This window comes from Hemicordylus capensis, chromosome 5, assembly GCF_027244095.1.
Source record: "Hemicordylus capensis ecotype Gifberg chromosome 5, rHemCap1.1.pri, whole genome shotgun sequence".
NCBI lineage: Eukaryota > Metazoa > Chordata > Lepidosauria > Squamata > Cordylidae > Hemicordylus > Hemicordylus capensis.
This window is the reverse complement of record NC_069661.1, coordinates 39,709,045-39,729,459: the sequence shown is the minus strand read 5'-3', so window position 1 is coordinate 39,729,459 and position 20,415 is coordinate 39,709,045. Positions and strand designations below refer to the sequence as shown.

At 43.5% G+C, this 20,415-nt stretch overlaps 2 protein-coding genes across 20 annotated transcripts in view; one reads left to right on the top strand and one right to left on the bottom strand.

The window, feature by feature from the left end:
• Positions 1 to 15,956, bottom strand: part of LARP7 (La ribonucleoprotein 7, transcriptional regulator) — a 73,184-nt gene extending 57,228 nt beyond the window's left edge. For 6 of the 12 annotated variants that reach the window (XR_008307971.1, XR_008307974.1, XR_008307973.1 and 3 more), the window contains exons 1-5: positions 15,308 to 15,471; positions 6,712 to 6,926; positions 6,279 to 6,379; positions 6,117 to 6,200; positions 1,007 to 1,171 (exon numbers count right to left, since the gene is read on the bottom strand). Coding sequence is in view for 1 of the 12 variants with exons in the window: in XM_053252938.1 (XP_053108913.1) it covers positions 1,007 to 1,171; positions 6,117 to 6,200; positions 6,279 to 6,379; positions 6,712 to 6,919 (558 nt within the window). In the remaining 11 variants the exon portion in view is untranslated. Of the gene's footprint in view, positions 1 to 1,006; positions 1,172 to 6,116; positions 6,201 to 6,278; positions 6,380 to 6,711; positions 6,927 to 14,979; positions 15,112 to 15,243; positions 15,473 to 15,813 lie in introns of those variants that run through there. The other 6 variants (XR_008307980.1, XR_008307981.1, XR_008307979.1 and 3 more) reach the window with 5 other exon arrangements.
• ZGRF1 (zinc finger GRF-type containing 1) overlaps positions 15,389 to 20,415 on the top strand; it is a 58,301-nt gene continuing 53,274 nt past the window's right edge. For 5 of the 8 annotated variants that reach the window (XM_053252936.1, XM_053252937.1, XM_053252934.1 and 2 more), the window contains exons 1-5: positions 15,389 to 16,170; positions 17,599 to 17,678; positions 17,785 to 17,865; positions 17,973 to 18,029; positions 19,684 to 19,866. In XM_053252936.1, the coding sequence (XP_053108911.1) occupies positions 17,655 to 17,678; positions 17,785 to 17,865; positions 17,973 to 18,029; positions 19,684 to 19,866 (345 nt within the window). In that variant the 5' untranslated portion in view covers positions 15,389 to 16,170; positions 17,599 to 17,654. Of the gene's footprint in view, positions 16,171 to 16,227; positions 16,369 to 17,598; positions 17,679 to 17,784; positions 17,866 to 17,972; positions 18,030 to 19,683; positions 19,867 to 20,415 lie in introns of those variants that run through there. The other 3 variants (XM_053252930.1, XM_053252931.1, XM_053252933.1) reach the window with 3 other exon arrangements.

The window sequence follows — 20,415 nt, the reverse complement described above, 5'->3', positions numbered from 1 at the left end:
ATAATTGTGATTTGATATACTGGCTTGTTTTAACTATAGTTAACATAGGAACTCCAGGAGCTGCAGTTAGCATGAAACTGCAGTTTATTATAAAAGTGGAAGCAAGGGATTTACTTTTTCCTTGTGTGCATGAGAGGAGTATGCAAGCCAACAGTTTTGAGACCTGCAGCAGGAAGGCATAGTTTCCTGTTATGTTGTAATCTGGCCCACATGTTATTTAAGTAAACTCTTCTTCACCCCAAGTTACGTGTGAATTTATCTCAAAGACTTAATTTGCTTAATCCCAGGTTTCAGGATTTCAAAAGGCTTGGGTGGCAATCACACTAAATGGGAAACAAGTCAGATTGAATTTTTTAGTATTTTTTTCCAAGTAAACAGATGTGTGTGCACAAAGTGTTGACTGCAAAGTTTGTTTGGGTAAGGACTGTTTCGCAGAGGCTTGGAATCAATGGAAAGGGGACAGGGTACCATTGTTGGGGGGACAGAGACTAGGAGCAGTTTAAGGCAATGAAGCCTATTCTCTGATTGCTGAAACTCAGATTAACCTTCCATTAATTCTTAATTTTCAGTAGACACTAAGAAAATTTTCAGTCCAGCACTATTAGTACTTGGAACTTCCTATCACTGAAATTTAAAGCCAAGACCTTTCCCTAGACCAGGCTTCCCCAACCTGCGGGCCTCCAGATGTTGCTGAACTACAACTCCCAGCATACCCAGCCACAATAAATTGTGTCTAGGGATGCTGGGAGTTGTAGTTCAGCAACATCTGGAGGCCCGCAGGTTGGGGAAGCCTGCCCTAGACAACAGATTCTGTGCTTGCAAATTCACTGCATATACACAGCCTTAGGTACAGTATATTAGCATATATTGCATAGCAGCATGCACACTCCGGTCAGTTATACATGGTTTGAAAAAAAGTATTATAATGGCAAGGCAAAATGGTGTGTAGACATTTAACCTCAATAATAACCACAGAACCAGTCCTTTTAAGATGTTCCTGACTTACCTCAATTGCCTTTTCTGCTTGTTCTTTTGTTTCAAATTCAACAAATGCAAACCCCTTTGGGTCTCCAGTACTCTTATAGCGAGGGATGCTGATATAAACGACATTGCCACATTTACCAAATACTCGCTCAATCCAACTGTGATTGACATTTTTAGGAAGGAGCTCCTAAAGCAAAAGAAAGAAGAAGAAAAAGGCACGCATCAAGTAATAGGCATATCCATTACTACTATTCTACATACATGCACCAAAAGAGCAGGTATGTCTGCTTACCAGTCCACTGGTGGGTGCAATAATGGTATTGATGCTCCCTGAAGGCCCCCCTGGCCCAGACCCTGTGTGCGTGCAGTGCTCCCCACAGCAACCCACCTGGCCTCCACACTTGCACGGCCATTTGCATGATCAGGTTGCAAATGGCATGTTGTGTGACCACACAAATGGCCTCTGTGCATGCGCAGAGGCCAGATCAGTTCCTGCTATGCACTGCCTCCACGTGTGTAGGCTGCTGGGGGAAGCGGCGCACGCACACTGTGCCTGGGCCAGGGAGGCCTTCGAGGAGCAGCGGTACCACTACCGTGGCCGCCACCAGACTAGTAAACCCCTTACGTCTACTTACGTTTACCCTCTCGCTGGCCACCCTTTAGAAGTGTTTTCAAGGGTTCCCCTTTGCCCTCTTGCCACCCCCACCCCTGGCTGCCCTTTAGAAGCCTTTTAAAGGATTCTCCTTTGCTCACTGGATTCCCCTTTACAAGCAAAGCTCCTCAAACTGGTCTGCCACAGACAAGGCTCGGTTCGATCATGGACTGGCCAGCGGTCCTGAATACTGCAATCGAGCCACTTAAATCATGGCGGACTGGTTCACTGACAACCCTTTCATGCACACCCCTAATATGGATAGCATCCAAGCATAGGGGTCCATTTTAATTTCAAGGATGCCAAGTAATTATTTGGGCAGGAGGGGGGATATTATATTGACTGAACAATATATTGTCTGTTTCAGGAATAGAAAGAATTTTAAATAAAATTTCATACTATTTGAATTCTGGCATGAAGTAAAACACTGTCATTTACGATGAATACATTGGCAACATACTAATCCAGACCCTTTGGATAGTATCCATAGTGGTCCTTACTCTGGAACAAGAAGCACATGGTCCAGTGTAGGAGTCCTTTCAGAGTAAGGACAACTGTGGCTGTAATACCATGGAAACTAGTGGTATTATGCATGCCTAATTGATGTGTTGAACTGAAGCCGGTTAAAAAATAAAGGCAAGACTTGGAGAACTGCATTTGTAAGTTATTTCCAAAGTTAATGCTTCCTAGAGTGGCATTTTTTCAACATGACCTGCTACCAATATTTGTGGAGTCTGCACTGCATGGTCTTTTACTGTTTTTCACTCTATCACATAGAAGGAGGAGCAGACTTGTCCTCTGTTGCTCCCAAGGGGAGGACTAGAACTAATGGGTTGAAATTACAAGGAAGCAGATTCAGGGCAGGCTACATATTTAGGAAATTTTTCCTATTTTTAAGATCTGCTTTGCATAGCTATGCACCCTCCTTCATTGGAGGCTTTCAAGCAGAGTTCGGACAACCATTGGTAAGCCCTTTTTGGTGGTGGCACCCGTCTACGGAATTGTCTTCCCAGTGAGGCTTGCCTAGCACCATCACTTGTTTGTTCAGATGCCTTTTTTGTTCACTCAGGCTTTTAAAAACTGATTTTTAAAGAAACGGTTAATTTTTTAAAAAAAATATTGCAGTTTGTGTGTGTGTGTGTTGCAATTTGCTTGTTGTGTTTTATGAATTTTTATTGAAGGTTTTTTAATGTTGCGTTATGAACTGGGCAGAAAACAATTTGTTATGGGGCATCTAACTAATAAAGTTTACTATTATTTATTATTATCAGTTATGAAAGTTTTCTGCTCTGAGCATGGTCACTTTCCATGGTCTTTTCCAACTTTAAAATTCGATGGTCTACTTCTTTATTCACGTGGAACTTCAACTTCTATTAAAGAGTTACAAACAAACAATCCCACAATTGCTCTTGGCAAAAGCCTTGCGTTAAAGTGACTGCTGGTCCATTTCTTGTCCTATTATTATTATTTGGGCCTTTTTCTTTCCATTGCATTTGGACATTTACTCAATTCTCGCCTCTGCACCCATGCATTAGAGATCTTCAGTATTTTGTGAGTCACTCAGATAACAATTGTTATGCTGAGGCTATATAAAGTTGCAGGGGAGAACAGCAGGAGAGAGGGGATGTCCTCGACTCCTGCTGTAGGCTTCCAGTGGCATCTGGTGGGCCACTGTGTGAAACAGGATGCTGGACTAGATGGGCCTTGGGCCTGATCCAGCAGGGCTGTTCTTATGTTCTAAAGTTATTATTTATTATTCCATCAGAGACTAAAACCTAGTTATTTCACAAGCTCATCTTAAAGTTCAGCTATTTTTGTTTTGTTAGCTTATGCATCAGATTTATTGGGAGGCTTTACGGGACTAGGTGCAAATTAGTAATAGGAAAACCATGAAATTCAAGTATGTCGGCCTGGATGTGCTCTCAGAAAAAAAACTTTCTATGTGTATGAAAAGACAGTTGTTACTAGTATACAGTTTCAAAAGAGAGCTATAATTTCATGTATAAAATCTGAAAATAAGCTACTGTAACCATAAGCTTACATGCAGTAACATGATAGCCATGGACACCAGTTAGCTCTATATAATGGATCTGGCCATATATCCCAGGATTGCAGAACCACCGTTCAAGGCTTCTAACACAATTGTATATCCTTTATGGCTGCATATCAAAGGGAGTCATTTAACATAACTGATTTTGCATGGTTTCACACTTATAGAAGTGCTACATCAAAGGCAGACTAGAGGTTATTTTGTGGTAGCAAGTGCAAATTGTCCCCTTTGCTAAGCAGGGTCTACCCTGATTGGCATTTGAATGGGGGACTACATGTGTGAGCACTGTAAGATATTCCCCTTAGGGGATGGGGCTGCTTTGGGAAGAGCACTTGCAAGCTGCCTCCCTGGCATCTCCAAGAGAGGGATTCCCTGGCATCCCCAAGAGACTCCTGCCAGTAATCTTGGAGAAGCTGCTGCCAGTCTGTGTAGACAATACTGAGCGAGATGGACTAATGGTCTGACTTGCTATATGGCAGCTTCCTAGGTTGGCTTCTTTTTGAAAGAAAGTTATCTGCTGATGCTAATGACCTTGATTTTGATTACTTACAATATACACAGCTGCTTTTTTGCACATATAACTTTTAAAATCAGGCACCAGATAGATCATGGACAATATTTACAACAAAATTAAATAACTTTCCAAATAAGCGGTGGTGAAATTGTAACAGGAAAACCTGTCAGTAAACATATACAGGAGAACCTCATTAATCGCAGGACCAGCACTCGCGGTTTCACATATCCACGGTCAAGTATTAGACACACAACCTCTGTATATGCAATCTTAAAATGGCTAAAAGGGGTTAAATCTGCGTATCTGTGGCAGCCAGAAATGACTGCAGACAGAGGTAATTTCCAGATGCCATTTCATGCATCGGAGACATTTTATCGCTCATTTTGAAGAGAAAATGACACCAAACAAACAATTTTTGGTCACCTTTTTACTTGTGGACAAGTGAAGCACTGTGGAACATGGTAGGTCACTTTATTTGGCCCATTTTATCTTTTTGGGGGTGATTTTGAGCAGTGGGGGAACCTAACCCCCCATTAGGGGTGTGCACGAACCGGTCCGCAGGCCATGTAAAAGGCCTGAGAACCGGTTCGCATGTGGCCCAGTCCAACTGTTCGACACAGAGGGTGGTGGTGTCGCTTTAAGGGCAGTGGGGTTGTAGTTACCCCCCGACAACACACTTTCCCCCCTCCGGTGTTCCAGTTTTAGCCAAATCTTCAGGGTGGCAGCGTTCCTCCCTGCTGCCACTGCCCCCTTGTTGGTTGGTAATGTGCGCCCACTGCCGATGCATGCGCCGCGCACGCGCCGCGCACATCACTGTGTGTGTGTGTCGCACACATTGGCAGCGGGTGCATGTGTGGCCGCAGTGATGTGCACGGCACGTCGGGTGCATGCGCACCCACTTTTACCAGCCAACAAGGGGGCAGGGGTGGTGCCACCCCGAAGATTTGGCTAAAACTGGAGCGGCGGAGGGGGAAAAGCAGCGGGAGGGGTAAGTACAACCCCCCCTGCGTCAGAACATGCCTCCGCGGTCCGTGCACATCACTACTCCCCATACCGATCCCCGTAGCCCTAATGCACCATTATTCACAGATTCGCTATCCACATTCCCCTTGCCTGGAACAGAACCCCTGAGAATAACAGGGTTCTCCTGTACCTTAACTAAGGTAACATCAATGAAATATTCAATATCCAACATCAATTCATAATATTCATTTTTTTAATAAGATTAGCCCAGTCATCCCTCACTTATCGCGGTTTCCCCAATCACGGTTTTGAGTAACCATGACTGGGAAATTGTGACCGCCCTCACCATCCGTGACCTGAATATTTGCAGTTTGGTGATTTTTTTTTTTTTTAAGGGGAGGGGTTGGTGTCATTTCTGGGGAGCTGGGGGTAATTCTTTCAATTTTTTATGTTGTTTTGGGTCACTTTGCAACTGTGATTCCCCTAAACCCATTTGCCATTGAAATCAATGGCTAGTCTACCGTGAATTCGCCAACCGTGAGGGTTTCCAGGAACGGAACCCTAGCGGTTGGCGAGGGACTGTATTTAATTTTTCCTTGGAAGCCAAACGAAGTGACAAAGTAGTATTCCCCGCATCACAAAATTAAATTTATTTATTTGGCAGAAGAAGGCCTGCAAATTTTAATGGAATGTAGTTCCAATTATTCATTATCATGCTGCCTCCATTAAAATGCAGTGTGCTGACTCACACCTGGAGCTCTGGATCAGGATGTGTGACCCCTTAACACCCCAAACTCCAAATAAAAACAACAACAACTAATGACCATCAATTGACGGTATTCATTAACCCCTTCTGAAGAAAACACCCACACACATTTTTACAAATGAAAAAAAATGCACAGTTCACCTTCAGGAAACTATCTGGAGGTTAAAATGCTTTAGAAATGTCTTACCACATATACTGTACGACTATCCACATCTTTCGGTTGCTCACCCAGTGGCTGCCGTCTTCTAATTCTAGTTCCTTCTAAATCCAACTGTAAGAGACAAACCAATTAGGAAAATCTTTTCCATAATATTTTCTCTCACTCATAAAAACCAGGTTTTGTACTCACCTCTACAACAGATGAGCTTTTAACTGCTCGTGCTATCAATTTCCGATCAGTGGTTAATTTCTTCATGTTGTTAAAAGAACCCAAAAGTGATATGTCAACATCTAAAAAAAAAAAAGAAAACATTTGAAATGAACATAGAAGATTCTCACAACTAAGGTATTTGCCAACCCTCTACTGACACCACTTGGATAAAAAACAGAGAATCTTCACCATATAGTGGTGCTCTGAAAATACTATCAATAATGTAAAACCACCAACCATTTGCAAAAGGATATCCAAGTATGTATTATGACTATAAGGCCATCATCATCTAGCATGGGAAATTTTGATTCTCAGCTGCTAGAAATATACAAATGGACAAGAATGCTCTTCTAAAAAACCGCATTCCAATGGCAACGTGTTTTATTGCTAGCTTGGTAAAGCATAAACTCACATCCATCTCTAGATTTTTCTATTTGTTCTCGGAGAAACCTGTCCTTGTGAAGATTGACATCGCCAAACCAGAAGTCCACTTGCTTTGCTATGTCTGAAAGCACCTGTTTTACTCTAGACCTTTTCTTTTTGTCTTGTTCCTTGCTTTCTGCAGTGGCTGCTTTTTCCATGGCTTTGCTTCTTACAGCTGCAGTCTCCATTCCTATCATTCATCACCTGAAAGTTAACATAGCAACAGAAGGATTATTTTTAGTTCTAAGAGTGTGCAGTGATCCCCAGAACCTTGATAACATTCAGATTGTAAAGCACTGCTACTTGGCAAAGTATTTTAGTTCTTGTTTGTGAGAGAGAGAGAGAGAGAGAGAGAGAGAGAGAGAGAGAGAGAGAACACACTCAATAAGCCCTTTAACAAATGCATAACGTATTTTACAGCAGAACTCGGTTCATGTCTACTCAGTCATAATTCCAGTTAAGCTCAATGGAACTTACTCCCAAGCACATGGCATATGGAATTGCAGCCTTAGTCTTCTAGTGTTGCAAGGGTTAATATTATGCTTTCCCTATGCATGATCACTTCCCATTTACTGTAACAAGTCTGTAAGAGTATTGACAGTGGTTTCCTTTGACTCAAAACAGATCTTCTGACTTCACAAGTTAGGAGCTAAGCAGTGTTGGTAAAAATGAAAATCTGAATGAGATTCAAACTTTTGAACAGAAGTGTGAAAGTATTATAAACATAGCAATTACTGGTCATGAGAAGGGGATATGAACTAAAGTATTTATTTATTATTTATTTATTACATTTTATATCCCGCTCTTCCTCCAAGGAGCCCAAGAGCGGTGTACTACATACTTAGGTTTCTCCTCACAACAACCCTGTGAAGTGGGTTAGGCTGAGAGAGAAGTGACTGGCCCAGAGTCACCCAGCCAGTATCATGGCTGAATGGGGATTTGAACTCGGGTCTCCCCAGTCCTAGTCCAGCACTCTAACCACTACACCACGCTGGCTCTCATTTTTCATCTTTCTTTTGACGTGTGTCATTGTGTCCTAGAAGAATGAAGTTCATATGCTATAAAGGAAGTTACATTTCTGTCCAAGGGAATTAAACATGTGTTATATCTTCCAAGGTTTTAAAAATGGCTCTGAATTGTTTTAAAATTGTTTTTTTTAATTGTTTTAAGCAGTGTGTTTTTTAAATGTGGTTTTGATGTTCCTTAATTTGTTGTGCACTGTCCAGAGCCGCTGGATGGGGCGGTCTAGAAATGCAATAAATAATAAATAAATACCAATACTTCTGAGTTAAATGCACACACACACACACACACACACACACCAAAACCTTTCCACACAGTTGTGTGTCAAAGATGTGAAGTTCCAATATTGTTCAACTGAGTGACAAGTTTGGAAGGATTGCCTAGTATCACAAACTGCGAACATCACTAGGGCCAAACTAGAATTAAGATAGAGTGGGATCCACAAACTGGATTTGACAGGCAGGATTTGGGGTTTAGGACAAAACGGCACCTAGACCAACACATGGGCTCCAATCCAAAAGACTGCAGGCAGTCCAAAGCACAATGCACAGATGTGGAGTCATTACTGAAAGGTGTGAAACATCAACTCAGTATGTGGCAGCTGTGCAAATCCCAAACTAAGGATTACTACTGAAAATAGAGCTATCCATACTGTACTGCTCTTATAAAAAACTATAGCGTACATAATCTTGGTCAATTCATCTCAAAAAAGGACATTATAGAACTGGGTGCCCTTGGGGGTCTCTCTTTCTCCCCCCACCTCACAGGATTGTTGTGAAGGCCCTGAGCTCCTTGTAAGAAGAGTGGGATATAAATGCAAAAAATAAATACACAAACTAAAATGATCAGGGAGCTAGAGCACCTATCATGAGGAAAGGCAAATATGTTTACGAATCTTTAGTTTAGAAGAAAAGCTGACAGGGAAGAGAGAACATGAAATTTGTAAGTTATGAAGTATGAAGAAAGTGGAAAGAGAAATGTTTTTATTTTTTTTCTCATAGCACCAGAACTCAGGATTAGCCATTGAAACTGACTGGCAGTAGATTCAGGACAGATGAAATAAAACACTTCACAGAATTAATGAAATTTGCTGCTACAGAATGTGGTGGCAGCCACTAATTAAGATACTTTAAAGGGATTAATTCAAAACCATGGAGGAGATTGTTGCTTACTGGTCCTCATGATTATATGGAACCTTCATGTTTAGGGGCAGTATACCCCAAGTATCATCCGCAGGGGGCAGGAAACAACAGGGAAGAGCTATAGTCTTCATGCCCTGCTTGTTGGATTCCCAGAGGCTGCAAAACTACATTGATAAATTAACCTACTAGCCTCTGGTTAGCCTTACTGATTTCATAAGTTTAAATTCTCCAAGACAAAAGTGTGATTTACATTGGAAGTATCCACAAAAATAAGTTTTTTTAAAACCTGCAGAAAAAAACACCAATAAAATAGTAGCAATCCTCCTCATGGTAGAGGGCTTAAAAGGAGCTGTTAACCAGTGTTCCCAGATGTTACTGACTACAACCCCCATCATCCTTAGCCAAAGGCCACTGCAGCTAGGGATGATGCGAGGTCTAGTCAATACCACCTCAGAATCCCTGTTACACGGAATACTTCTGTATTCAACTCAGCACCCTCTTGGCTCCTAACCTCAGAACAAATTCTAAAAAAAAAAAAGCAGCATAACATGAGAAAGGACTATAACAGCATGGATTTAAACAGTGTTCTAAAAATCAAACTGTACCTCGCAGAACAGGAAAGAGATGTAGTTTAAATTTTGATTTATTCTGGCACCACCCTTCAAAATGCTTTGCTAACTTGGTAAGAAGTAAGTCTTGTGGGCAAAACTTAAATCTCATTTCTAGAAACTGGAATACAATATGCCACAATATGAGATTTCTCAGAGTAGAACTATGCAAGGGGAGTACATAAAAATGGAAGTGGGACAACGCTTGTCCTGCAAATCAGGTCCCTTTTGTAAGAGCCTCTCTTCCTGCTGTGAGCTGACTACTCAGGACTATTAAGGTCAATGCGTTTCCAATTATAGTTTCCAAGGACCAACAAGATAATGTTCTCTACTAGGCCGGAAGTGCAACACAGGTTAAACTTTTCTATTAAAGGTTTGGCTCTGCCAGGTTTTAACACTACAGTTCAACGTAGACTTAAAAAGAAGGCATTGGCCACTACACTCAGGGCAAATTAACACTTGCCCACAGAAGCACAGGAGCCACCATACAAAGACACCATTCCCTCCCAGCCACTCCTACATGTACAATATTTGGATGAGAAGGGATCATCATGTTACTATCTCACATACGCACATTTCTTAGAACTGCATGAGATGGCAATACAGGGAACCTGCTCCCACACCACTAAGGCGGCTTTTTGAAAAAGATTAGCCATATCCACAGTGGATAAATCTAGCAACAGATACCAGCTGATTTGAGCCCTCATGTTCAGGTGCAGTACACCTTTCAATACTCAGGACAACAACCAGGCGGTGGCCATCACCCTGTTTGTAAGATTCCAAACTCATCTAGCTCACCAGTTTTGAAACAGAATACAAACTGGGTGAACCTTGGTCTGATTTACCAAAGCAATTTCTATTGTTCCACAAGTAATTAAGGCAAAAGGCCACTGCACATTAGTAATATAGCTTCTAAGAGGATTCTTCAAGCAACCATTCAGATGCGAGTTAAATACTGTACACCAGTTTTACAGATTTGTTCGATGGGGAGCATCAGCTGTGGTGGTGCAATGGGGAAGCAGCTTGCCTAGGGAGCAAGAGGCTGTTAGTTCGAATCCCCGCCAGCGTGCTTCCCAGACAGCGCCTAGTAAATATATATTTTTAGTCACCTATATCAGGCAGCAGCGATATAGGAAGGTGCTGAAGTCAGATGCTCACTTCAGTGACAACAGCAAAGACTTCAGTTCATACTGCGCAGGAGGAAGGCAATGGGAAACCACTCCTGTATTCTACCAAGAAAACTATATGGCACTGTGTGGTCGACAGGAGTCAACACTGACCCGGCACAATCTTTCCTTTTTTCCCTTTTAAGCAGGGAGCAGAGAAGATATACAAACAGGCTACATTTAGATGTAAAGCTACATTATGATTTAGCAGTCAAGAAACCTGCAGGCTCACACACTCCCCTCTGCAACCGTCCCTATGGGTTTTCTATGGAAAAACCCATAGTTTCCCATGATATTGGAACGGGCAACCTATGGTTAATGCTAACTTCCAAAACACACATTGCAAACCCTTTTCAAACAGAAGACAGCACTGCAGATGAAGCTAAGGTAACAACTGTGCCATTGCGTCAGTGTCGACTCCTGGCGATCACAGAGCCATGTGGTTTTCTTTGGAATAATACAGGAGGAGATTTACCATTGCCAACTCTCACACAGTATGAGTTGATACCTTTCAGCATCTTCTTATATCGCTGCTGCCCGATATAGGTGTTTCCCATAGTCTGGGAAACATACCAACGGGGATTTGAAGCAGCCACCTCTTGTAGGGATACGCACAAACTCTTTTATGGGCCTCTGAACAGGTTAGAACACTGGCCGCTAGGCACGCATATCTCACTTGCGCATGTTGGGCCTGCGCATCAGCACATCTGGCGCACACCCGGGACTTCCATCCAAGAAAGTGACAGGGTGGCAGGGAGGTATGCTGCCACCTCGATGGGGTCTTTACAAACACAGCTCTGGCAGGGAGGAAGCGGAAGGAGGGGTAAGTGCACCCTGCCCTGCCTTTAAAGTTGTCCCACCCCCACCTTCGAACCGATTCCGTGCACATCCTTAACCTCTTGCTCCCTAGGTTACTTCCCCACTGTGCCATTAGGTGGCTGCAGATGAAGCTAGTCCTGGGTTAAGTCCCACTGAAATGAATGAGCTAGTCATGACTCACTTGTCCTCATAATTTCAATGGTGTTTAGTTATGACTAACTAGTCTGGATGCTGCGCCATGATTTGAAGATTAGTACTAACCACAGCTTCCCAGTTTAGATACGACTACAAAAAAGCTAGGCAGCGGAAGCGGGAACCCGCACAGGGAGTGCAGTGAGCGTTACTGATCATGAAAACATCATTCTGCATTATATGTGGATTGAGCTAGAGTTCAGTCTCCCTAGAGTTGCCACTTTCTCTAGCCTTGTGTCTGTAATTCTTACCAGCAACCTGCAATGAAGCAGGTAAAGCTTTTCCAGTCTCTTATCTTCATGCTGGGAAAAGCATCATTTGGTTAATTAATAGGATAATGGCCAGAAGAAGTGATGATGATCACTGGTTTAGAGGGAGTCATGAAGGCTTAATTATTAGTTGTGGCAGCAAAGTGGACAGTGTGGACACTTCTCAGGTATGTGCGTGTAGGGAGGAATTTTGTAGACTGTTGTCGGGGGGGGGGGGGGACGCGACACAGGAGACTGCACTAGGCCTAGGACAATGAATATATACCGCTTTTCAACGAAAGTTCCCAGAGCGGTTTACATAGATATCCTCTCTAATAAAACGCTTGGTGTCCGTCCGTGGACGGACACCAAGCGTGTGTCCGTGCCTCCCTGGCCTGTTCTGCGCATGCGCTGAGCGCATGCGCAGAACAGGGCAAGGGAGACACGACGGCCGGCACCCGGTGGCCATCTTGGGTGGCCAGAAGCGGCCGCCCCGAAGAAGCAGGGTGAGCGGCGCCGGCGAACACTGGCCGCCGCCGCCTTGCCCAGAGGACACCCGCGGCGACAAGGGAGAGGCCCCAGGGAGCGGAGGACCCGGCCGGAGCTGCGGGCAGCGGTGGAGGCCCAGACCGCCGCAGGGAGACGGAGGCCGGGACCGGGGGCCGAGCGAAGGCCGAAGAAAACAGAAAGCAAAAATACAGCCTCCGCCGCTGCCTCCGAAGTCCCACCCTCCCAGCTTCCGAAACCACCTTACCCTGTCCCGTTACAGTTGAGCAAAGAAAGTCCTAAATTGAGGAGGGAGAGAGGAGCTCTCAAGCAGTGCTCCTCCCTCTGCAAAGGCTCTGCCCAAACTGGCGCTTGGGGCCGAAAGGACGCAAGAGGCGTCCTTTCAGTCCCAAGCGCCAGTTCGGGCAGAGCCTTTGCAGAGGGAGGAGCACTGCTTGAGAGCTCCTCTCTCCCTCCTCAATTTAGGACTTTCTTTGCTCAACTGTAACGGGACAGGGTAAGGTGGTTTCGGAAGCTGGGAGGGAGGGAGGGACGGACTTCGGAGGCAGCGGCGGAGGCTGCATTTTTAAAAAAACAAACAGTAAAGGGGAGAGGAAAAGGCTAGTGCCCGTTATTATAACGGGCTTCAGAACACTAGTAAATAAATAAAATGGATCCCTCTCCCCAAAGGGCTCATAATCTAAAAAAGAAACACAAGATGGACACCACCAACAGCCACTGGAGGAATACTGTGCTGGGGATGGGTAGGGCCAGTTGCTCTCCCTCTGCTAAATAAAGAGAATCCCCACTTCAAAAAAATGCCTTTGTTCAGTTGGCAGGGCCTACCTACTGAATTAAGTCGGGATGAGGACACTCCTCAGACAAGTTGCTTATCCATCTTCTGCAACTCCATTAATGTAAACACTTTTTATCCTGAGAGCTTTACTTAATTAATAATATTTATTCACCACTTAGGATGGGACTTATCTCTGAGTAAATATGCTTAGGAGACATCCCACTGTGTCTTTTTGTTTTCCCCTTACAACAAAAGCAGTTCATACAGGGACTTATAGGCCACCTTTGCACATAACAAGAAACTGCAGGTCCCACCATTTGACCCCATTCTCCCAGATGATCTAATCTGGAGTCAAGAGAGCCGTGGGGTGGGAGGGGGAACTGACTGTATGGGCTTCCTCCTTTTCATCAAGGGCAGCCATTGCATCCAATCGGTGACATTGAGAGGGAGGAGCGGCATAGTACAGAAATTCTTCTGTCTTTTGCACTGGGATATGGAGATAGTGGGGAAAGGACTCCTGTGGTTTCTTACTTTCTCCAAAATGGCAGTGGAAATGAGACATCTAGTGGTGCTGAGTGTCATGCTCACCAGAGAGCTAGAGCACTCACTACTGGCAAGTGGATTCGCAGATTCTTGTACACAGTCCCTCCTTCCTCCAAGGAGCTCAGGCTTCCCAGGTGGGTTTGGCTGAGAAAGTGATCCTACCGGGTCACCTAGTTTTCCACCCCAAGAACAGACCCTCTAAAGGCTAAGTGGGGATTCAAACCTCTTGCTCCCTGATCCCAGCCCTACACATCTACCAAGATCCCAACAAGCAGGCTCTTCTGCATCACAAAGCCAGCCAGAATCCAAAAGTGGGCAGGGTGCAATGGCATGCGCACACACACACCACACACACACACACACACACACACACACAACACCAGGGGGGGCAGCACAGTGAGGTCTGCGATACCACCCCACCCCATTACCCTTGTTAGCAGGGAAGTCCCTTATTTCAGCCCACAATTGTCTGTCCCTTACATTTGTCCCTTATTTTCAGCGAATAGGAAGAACCTATGTCTCAGATCAAACCAGTTATTTTCACTAATAACAAAGTCATTAATGAACTCCAACTCCTTTCACTTCTCCCTCCCTACCAGAGTACTCTGGGGTTAGGAACACAGGAAGCTGTCATATACTGAGTCAGACCATAAGTCCATCTTGCTCAGTATTGTCTACACAGACTGGCAGTGGCTTCTCCAAGGTTGCAGGCAGGAATCTCTCTCAGCCCTATCTTGGAGATGCCAGGGAGGGAACTTGGAGCCTAGATGCTCTTCCCAGAGCGGCTCCATCCCCTAAGGGGAATATCTTACAGCGCTTACACTTCCTGTCTCCCTTTCATATGCAGCCAGTGCAGACCCTGCTTAGCTAAGGGGACAAGTCATGCTTGCTAGCACAAGACCAGCTCTCTTGCCGTACGGATGCCAACAGTCCCCTATTGCGGACAATCAATGAATGGCTACCTTAGCATTATCCAGGTATCAGGAACATGAAAACCATGCAAGTGATGGCTACTAGCCAGTGCTCATGTGTGCTGAGAGAGATGCCTCCTTGCAACCTTGGAGAAACTGCTGCCAGTCTGTGTAGACAATACTGAGCTAGATGGACTAACTCAGTAAAAGGCAGCTTCCTATGTTCCTTCTACAAAACGAAATGACATCACACCTAGTCTGGATAACCAGAACTATATTCTCCCAATCAGCAGAGGAGTAGCAATCTAAGTTGTAACTTATACCGTAGTTTAAGTTGAAAGTGGTAAGAACACGTGCAGCACTCAAGCTCCCATCGACTCCCACATCCTTCCTTGTTCGGGCAGTGGAATATTAGCCCCGCCCAGCAGCGCCGCCCCGCCCCCTGGCTCTGCGAGCAGCCGCGCAAACACCCAGGTTTTCCGTCCACAACGCAACTCCGTACAGGCGCATGCGCAGACACCCCTTCAACAACAGGCCCCTTTAACAAAAACGCTCAAAGGGTTAAAGACAATATTGTTCAAAACTACCACAACCACCGCGATTCGATTCGATTCGATTCGATTCTCACGCAGACCCTTCGTCCGGGCTGACCTGATGCCAGCATGAAGCAGTCGGGATAACGTCACACAGTCACTCCGCAAAACGAAACGCCTGTCTCTCCGTCTGCCCTTCCCCTCCCCACGTTGTAGTATTAAATTCTCGCGCGACGCTCAGAAAGGTCGAGCTTCACCGGCCCTATTGGTTGCTTGGGAAGAACGTATAAGCAGTTCGTCTTTGCGCAGGCGCACACAGAAAGCCGGAGGAGTCAGCTGTTTAGCTATAGGAGGCGTTTGTGGTTCACACAGAGTTGAGAAAAAGACTACAGTAACACTCAGACTAAACTTCCAATAAAGATACCCTAAAAGCTGCCTTCAGATATGAGGGGCACAGCGCTCTAGCGTCATTGTGATGGATATTTTCTGACTATTGCTATTGAGAGCAATAACAGAGGTAGAGAGTGGCTTTTTACGTCTATGAAACCTGTTTAATTCTAGGACGACGGACGTGTGCTAATAGACTGTGAGGCTGTGATTCTTCTAGTCTTTCATTCCTCCTACTTGGATTTCCTATTGGCTCCGAGTTGCGTCATTCTAGTCCTTGGAACCTCGATGGTAAAAACCCTGATGTATTTTGCGTTGAAAAGGCCATTGATGGATCGGAACTGCGACTCTTGCTAGCTTTTGTTCCAACGCAATGCAAGTAGGGAGCCCATAGAGAAGGTAGTGGATAGAGCGGCGCCACTGCGCTGTCCTAGAGCGCCATGGCCAAGGGACGAGTCTTATTATTTTCCGTCGCGCGGAGGGAACGTCATCGCCAGCTGATTGAGCGGGAACCTTTTGAAGGTAAGCGCTCTGAGGGAGAATGATGGCGCTGGCCTTTGTCAAGACAGCTAATCATTCGCTTTCTTTTGACGGGTGAGTCAGGCTCCGGAGGTGGGAAGACATTAATCTGCAGAGCTTGGGCTAGCCCCTTTTTTTGTGCAGGGTTCTCACAGCAACCTCACCCGCTTTGATTTTGGTGAATTCGTGACGGGATAGATTTGGCCACGCAGAATGCACGAAACCCACAACGCCTCCCCCCGCGCCTCTCCCTGAGGGTTTGGCTTCGACCAGGTAGACCGGCGTCCTTGCTCAGCCCAAAGACTTACTGGGTGGTCCTTGGCTCGCCACTAACAATACTGGGCTGCACCTTTATTAGTCTTAAAGGAAAGATTGTTCCGTCGAGTCAGTGTCGAGTCCTGGCGACCACAGAGCCCTGTGGTTTTCTTTGGTAGAATACAGGATGGGTTTACCATTGCCGCCTCCCACACAGTATGAGATGATGCCTTTCAGTATCTTCCTATATTGCTGCTGCCCGATATAGGTGTTTCCCATAGTCTGGGAAACATAGTCTGGGAAACATACCAGTGGGGATTCAAACCAGCAACCTCTTGCTTCCTAGGCAAGTTGCTTCCCCAAGGATGATTCTCTGTGTGTGTTCATTGGCGTCCATGGAGCTGGTTTGCAAACAGGGATCTTGTGAAAAGAGAAAAAACTACATCTGAACTTACCCTGTTTCCCCCAAAATAAGACATACCCCGAAAGTAAGACCTAGCAGTAATTTCTGATGTACCACTAATTGCCCTAGTGCATTTTTGGGGGCTAAAATTAATATAAGACACTGTCTTATTTTCGGGGAAACACGGTAGTAACTATGGTTAGTTGCTCTGCAATTGGGAGGAGAGGGTGAAAACCCACTTGTTCTTGTAAAGCACTATGTATCAAAAGGCACTATATAAATTATAATAGGTGTGGGGAAATCTCAGTGAGTTCAGCAGAGCACAAGGACTTGCTTTACTGTCCCACTTGCTCAGTTGCTAAAGAGGTATACCAATGCAGAACTTCCTTCCTGCTTCTCAATGAATTCCCTGTTCAGCAGAGAGAATGTGGAGAGATCTTTGCTGGTCAATGACCGAATAAACTTATCTATCTGTGGAGAGATCTGCAAAGAGAATGCAACTGCCTCCTGTAAAGAAGTAGATATTGATATATATCTGATATATACATCAGCAAATAATGCTTTTTACAAGGTGTATTTCTGACTAAAGTGTGACTATTTAGATTTTAGAATTGTAGAGAACTAACTCAACTGCAAAGTAATCCAGTTTATTATTTTCCGGGTAGCATTCCTCAGGAAAAGCCTTGAAATGTGAGACACCTTGTGGAAGTATGTGGAACTAAGCCACTTGCAAGGAAATAAGGTTCTTTCTTTTGAAAGAATCTGGAAAGCTCAAAAGTAGCTGGAGAAAAATCAGTTGTATGTGTGTTTGGATCCAAGTCTTTAACTTCTCTTTTTCTCCCCAGGTTGTATGGAATTTAGATGAAAGTGCAGGCCAGCTATATGATTTTGTTTCACCAAAATGATGGCTTGCCAGGAGTTTACTGTAAGTCTTTGATATGTCAACAATATTTTTATATTTGTTTCAAATACACCAGTTTGATTACAGCACATTATTACTTACATGTGTTTTTATGTATGCCTAAAAATAGGTTTTATACACACATCAGAAGACTAAAAAATCAAAAGTGTGGCAAGATGGAATTTTGAAATCCACTGTTGGAGGAAATAAGGTGAACTAAGCAGGTTCAGAACAGCATTGGGATAATCTGATCATGGATATTACTACTTTGTTGCTTGGAACACCATTGTTCTAATTTCTTTTTCTACTCTAATACAGGCAACTTTATGTGATGACAAAGGACAGATTTTGGATAGTATTTTTGTGAAGTCTCAGGTATACTCTCTTTAAAAAACAATCTTTGATGTGTTTAACTTCCATGAATAGTAATTTTGCTTGCTTGTTTACATGACTTAAAATCTACTTTGCTCGTTTAATTAGGACCACATTTATCTCGATTTTTCTCTACCAATAAGAGCCAGCGTGGTGTAGTGGCTAGGGTGCTGGACTAGGACCGGGGAGACCCGAGTTCAAATCCCCATTCAGCCATGAGACTAGCTGGGTGACTCTGGGCCAGTCACTTCTCTCTCAGCCTAGCGTACTTCACAGGGTTGTTGTGAAAAAGAAACTTAAGTATGTAGTACACCGCTCTGGGCTCCTTCGAGGAAGAGCAGGATATAAATGTAGTAATAATAATAATTTTAAATTACATGTCATTCTAGTTAGATGTAGTTTTCACTCGGATGATATGGTATAGAGCTAGACAGTTCAAATGCTCAGGAGTACAGGTATTTTTCTTACTGCCAAAGACAAATTCATGGACTAGTATATTTTCACTGGCAGACATCCAGACCAACGTAGTGCTTGCAGAAGAACATATGTTTTGAGTGTACAGTGGGGGTGGGGCAATGATTCCCATTTCCCCCCTTCCCTCTACAATCTCTTGTGCCTCATGAAAATATGATCCTGAGGGTCCCACAACCCTTAGAGACTTAATTTAGAAGGCACAAATGTCAGCAGAAAGAAGGGGGGATTGTTGCATATACAAAATGTTTCACACACACAATCTCAGTCTCAATGCTGACTGCTGTGAGGCTGAAAAATCAGCATGTTGAGTGGGTATGTTGGGTATGTACAGAATATGGTCACAAAAATGACAGATATAGCCTTGTGATTTTACAAAAAAAAAAGCTTGTGTGAATTTTCCATAAGGATATGTGATTTATGAATCTAAAATGGTCAGGAACAGTTGCTGTGATTTGTAGCAAAAGGACTGTATTTTCCCCCCAAGTAAAATTTGCACTGTGTATGTTTGTGTGTGAGATTCCCTGTGTATATATGTCTGTGTATGTATAATGAACTACATAGCACAGTTCCTGAAAGACATAGCATTCATAAATGAAAACCAGCAATTTTCAACCTACTTTGTTGTGTAAGTAAACATGAAGTTGATTTCTGCAACAGGTATTGAGTCTAGTGGGATATGGGCACAGGATAATTTTATTTCCTTGTGCTCTTATGTATGTGGATGAGCCATTATCATAAATAGGATGCAAACTTGTATATTCTTAGTACATTTTGCAAGGATGGTTGCATGATTAATTTGACTCCAGTCAATCACTACATTCTTGTTCATCTGCTGTTTGATTGCAAATACAAAGAGACAATTTTACTAAATAACTCATTTTTCTATGACAAATTATGTGGGCTGGTTAGTTGACTAAGAAATTGAATTACTCCTGCAGACTTGAATTACTCCTTCAGAATTTCATCCAAGAAAGCATATAGATAAGGTTCTCAAAGTAAAAAATAAAATAAAAATTACTACTGTGCAGAAAGAAATCCAGAATATCAGTGCTAGAAATGGATATTTGCCAGACTTATTTGCCTTGCATTTATGGAGTCATATTTTGGGTGGCTGTTGCATAAATAATGAAATGCATGGAAACATTTATATAACCTCACTACAACAAAATCTCTCTGTGTCTAGATAAAACCTGGAGATGACTTAGAAAGTGATTGCTATTTAATCACAGTTGAAGCTGCAAAAGCTTCTGAAACTGGCTGTAATGATCAACCAAATACAGAAGTATCAATTTTAATGAGAAATGGTTTGAAATCCTTTGCCTCTTCAACCCTGCATCTACCAGTAGGCCTAAAAAGGAAGTCTACTGTAAGTCACTTGTTCTGTCTCTCCTTTTGTAAACAAATGTAATGGATCCTTTCAAATTTCAGCTGTCAGAAAAATCTGCGACTTGTTTAGTATTTGGTAAAAGTAGCAGCCTTTACCCTAATCTTAGAGTATTTAAAATGTACATGGAAGCTTCATATTTGTTGGTGGCTACTATTTTTTTTCACCTTGAGTCCTCTTTAATATGAAGTGTGGGTTAAAAAGTCTAGTATATAGATGGCTTAGTATATGTGGTCACCACATGTCATGTTTGCAAATATGTCAGTAGGTATAACACAAGCTGTCAGAGCAGCACAACACAGTGCATGGAAGCAAATTGTGGCATTGTGATTAATAAGCTGTTTGTTATAAGCTGATTAATAACAGGTGTTCCTTGGAGATTGGCAGGGGTCAAGAAATGTTGGCTCAGTTCACAAGTCAGACAAAATCTTTTACTCGTCAGATGGTTCCTTAAGCTATGTTGGTACATTACTCATCAGGTTTTTCTCACTCAGCAGGCATTTTTCACTCATCATGGACTAATAAACTAGG